Raw genomic sequence first — 4,181 nt, 5'->3', positions numbered from 1 at the left:
ATATTAATAAATTATTACTAAATTAATAATAATATAAAATAAATAAATAAAAATAAATTATAAATTAATAATAATAAACTATAAATTAATAAATATAAATTATAAATTTATAAAAATAACTTAAAAATTAATAATAATAAATTATAAATTAATAATAATAAATTAAAAATTAATAATAATATATCATAAATTAATTATAATAAATCATAAATTAATAATAATAAATTATAAATTAATAATAATAAATTATTAATGAATGATACTAAATTATAAATTAATAATAATACATTATAAATTAATAATAATGAAAGATAAATTAATTATAAGAAATTAAAAATAAATAATAATATATTATAAATTAATAATAAGATATTAAAAGTTAAAAAAAAAAATTATAAATTATAAATTAATTTAATAAATTATAAATAATAAATTAAAATTATAAATTATAAATTATAAATTATAAATTATAAATTATAAATTATAAATTATAAATTATAAATCATAAATTGTAAATAGTAAATTGTAAATTCTGAATTGTTAATAGTAAATAGTAAATTGTATATTCTGAATTGTTAGTAGTAAATAGTAAATTGTAAATTATAAATTATAAATTATAAATTATAAATCATAAATTGTAAATAGTAAATAGTAAATAGTAAATAGTAAATTGTAAATTCTAAATTGTAAATAGTAAATAGTAAATTGTAGATTCTAAATTGTAAATAGTAAATAGTAAATTGTAAATTGTAAATTGTAAATTGTAAATTGTAAATTGTAAATTGTAAATTGTAAATTGTAAATTGTAAATTGAATTGGAAATTGTAAATTTGTAAATTGTAAAATTGTAAATTGTAATTGTAAATTGTAAAATTGTACATTGTAAATTGTAAAAATTGTAAATTGTAAAATATGGCTAAATTGTAAATTGTAAATTGTAAATTGTAAATTGTAAATTGTAAATTGTAAATTGTAAATTGTAAATTGTAAATTGAAAATTGTAAATAACAAAGTAGGTGAAAGTGATCAGATTTTTGAGATTTGAAAATATTTTATTTAAATATTCATTCAAATTATTTTTGTAATATAGTTAGTTTTATGTTGCAATAAAATACTGTTTTTTAAATAATAAAAACTATCTTGTTATTGCGAGCACAACATTGGTGACCCTGACACAAAAAATGAGTTGTAAGTTTTTAGCAAGCAAGATGACTAACCGTGAGGAAGAAGATTTTTTTCCGGCAGAAGGAGAAAGCCGCACTGACAAGGAGGTATACCGGGTGTCAATAATGTCGATGATGTTTTCAAGAGAGTACCCGTACCTTTTTATTCTGCAAATGGAGGCGCAGTTCAGGAATGCCGGTATAACGAGAGATGATACAAAGTTCGACCATGTAGTAGCAGGTTTAGAGCCTAAATATCTGGAGTGCATAGCTGATGTGATTCGGGATCCACCGAAGGTGTTGAAATATGAGACGTTGAAGAAACGGTTAATAAATGAATTCACAGAATCGGAGCACAAAAGACTGCGTAAGTTGTTGATAGAATTGCAGCTAGGCGACATGAAACCAACGCAATTTTTGAAGAAAATGAAGGAAATGGCTGGCAGTTCAATGGGTGATGACGTACTGAAGTCATTGTGGTTACAGCGACTGCCAGTGGGACTTAGAACAATCGTAGCTGCAGTAGAAGATGATTCTGCACAGTGGACCAAGGTGGCTGATAAGGTATTTGAGGTACAGGAAACAGAAACGGTTTGTGTAGTGCAAAGGAATGAACCGAATGAGATGAAGAAAGAAATTGACGAGTTAAGAGTCATGGTATATAATTTGATCATTCAGTTGGGCAAAGGAGGAAGAAGCAATGACAGAGATCGTGGAAAAGGACGATCATCAAGTGCTAAAAGAGATAATATCTGTTTTTATCATCGGCGGTTCAAGGAGAGGTCCACAAAATGTGGACCTGACGGCGAGTGAAGTGGCAAAGGGTAAAGCATGCCGTCTGTTCTTCAAGGATAAAAAAACAGGTATAAATTATCTAATAGACACGGTCGCGGAAGTTTCAATTTTGCCAAAGAGAATGCAGCCTGAAAATGAAGCCACGCAATATTATTTATACGCAGCAAACGGGGCGAAAATTAGCACGTATGGAACGAAATTAGTGCAAGTCAATTTGGGGTTGCGCAGACAGTTCCTGTGGGAATTCCTAGTTGCGAAGGTAAATCACCCAATAATAGGGGCAGATTTTTTGAATAATTTTGGTTTGGTAGTTGACCTGAAGAACAGCAGAATTTGTGATGGCATTACAGGCCTCCAGATAATGGGTTCGAAGAAGGAGATTGTAACATAAAATTTACACTAACTAAATTTTACTACACAAATAATACCAAACAACACAAATATAATAAAAACAAAATAAACAACAAGAAAACAAACAACAATAGAAAGAAACTTGTAAACAACGAACCGTTGAAATCACAAGAACAAAGATACTGCTTGCTTCGCACATCACAAGTATAAAAGGCGAAGCAAACGCAGTAGACTGGGATTCAGCAAGACAGCGAGCTAAGAACAGGTCGCTCTATATTACATGTGCTGAAACACCAAGAATCGAAATTTACATCTCGATTTCTATTTTGTTTTATTTTTTTTATTTTTAATAGAAATACACATTTCTATTAAAAATCATAATTAATAACGAAATTAACATTTCGTTAATAGTAATAGAAATATAAATTTCTATTACTCTATTGTTCATAACGAAATCAAATTTTCGTTAGTAAATTACTCGGTAAGGTGATAATAACCCATGAACATTATCACCCATACCAAATCCATTGTATGAAGAAGAAATTCACATTTCTTCAAACCTTTTGTCAGGGGCGTCGAAATTAACATTTCTACGCCAAAATCCATTGTATAGAGAAGAAATTCACATTTCGTCAAACCTTTTGTCAGGGGCGCGGAAATTAACATTTCTACGCCAAATCCATTGTATGAAGAAGAAATTCACATTTCTTCAAACCTTTTGTCAGGGGCGTCGAAATTAACATTTCTACGCCAAAATCCATTGTATATAGAAGAAATTCACATTTCTTCAAACCTTTTGTCAGGGGCGCGGAAATTAACATTTCTACGCCAAATCCATTGTATAAAGAAGAAATTCACATTTCTTCAAACCTTTTGTCAGGGGTGTCGAAATTAACATTTCTACGTCAAATCCATTGTATAGAGAAGAAATTCACATTTCTTCAAACCATATCACCGTACCAACGTCACCATCCACCGTATTCCACTGTTCCTATCAAATAAATTTATTGTAGGACTGAACCTTGAATCCGGCGAGTAAAACCCCGGCCAGGAAGGTTCGTTACAATTGGCGCCCGAGCAGGGACCGTGGGAACAGAACTGACCAACATCTTCAGTTGAGGATGGAAGACAAACCAACGGTGGTACCATCAGGAATCAAGGAAGTGACAGGACAAGCAGGCCGTAAAACAGCAGTCGCTTCGACAAGCACAAAACGACTTACATCAGGAGGCAAATCTTAGATTTACTTCGCTAAAAAGGAGGAACTGGTGAGTTACGCAGACGAATTCGGATTAGATCCAAGTGGTTCACTGGAGGAACTTCGGAAAAAACTTTCAACGTTCATGGACTCAGAGGCAGCTGAGAAAGATACCGCCAGGCTACAGGAACTCGCGAAACTACATATCAGAAGCTCATCACCGGGAGTCAGTGAAAATAGACGTCCTTCGTTAACTAAGGGAGGAAGTTTAACCATTGCCGAATATCCAGTAATCATCAACCAAGTCAGAAAATGGGAATGCCACTACTCAGGGGAACACGAAATACTACCATTTATAGAACGGATCGAGGAACTGGCAGATATGTACGGAATACATCGGGACTTATTACCGAAGCTAATGCCTGAAGTTCTAAAAGACAAGGCACTGATCTGGTTCAGGAATAACAACAAGCGATGGACCGAGTGGCCATCATTCAAAGCAGATATTTTAGCATTCTTCTTGCCCCCAAGATACTTTGAACAATTAGAGGACAAAATACGAGCCCGCCTGCAACAACCCAGGGAACTGTTCAGAGATTATGTATTGGCACTGCAGAACATAATGCAATATTCAACATACAGTGAAGAGATAAAATTAGAGAGAATCTACCGGA

General features: G+C 31.6%; 1 protein-coding gene across 1 annotated transcript; it reads left to right on the top strand.

Annotated features, from left to right (window-relative positions):
• Nucleotides 1-1,208: 1,208 nt before the first annotated feature.
• On the top strand, nt 1,209-1,976 carry LOC119666078. The gene has a single exon (XM_038075352.1). The coding sequence runs from the start codon at nt 1,209-1,211 to the stop codon at nt 1,974-1,976; it is 768 nt and encodes a 255-aa protein (XP_037931280.1).
• The last annotated feature ends 2,205 nt before the right edge of the window (nt 1,977-4,181 follow it).

This window comes from Teleopsis dalmanni, chromosome 1 (assembly GCF_002237135.1).
Source record: "Teleopsis dalmanni isolate 2A chromosome 1, ASM223713v2, whole genome shotgun sequence".
NCBI classification, from domain to species: Eukaryota; Metazoa; Arthropoda; class Insecta; order Diptera; family Diopsidae; genus Teleopsis; species Teleopsis dalmanni.
Note: the sequence above shows the minus strand (reverse complement) of the source record. Positions and strands in the feature narration are given on the sequence as shown.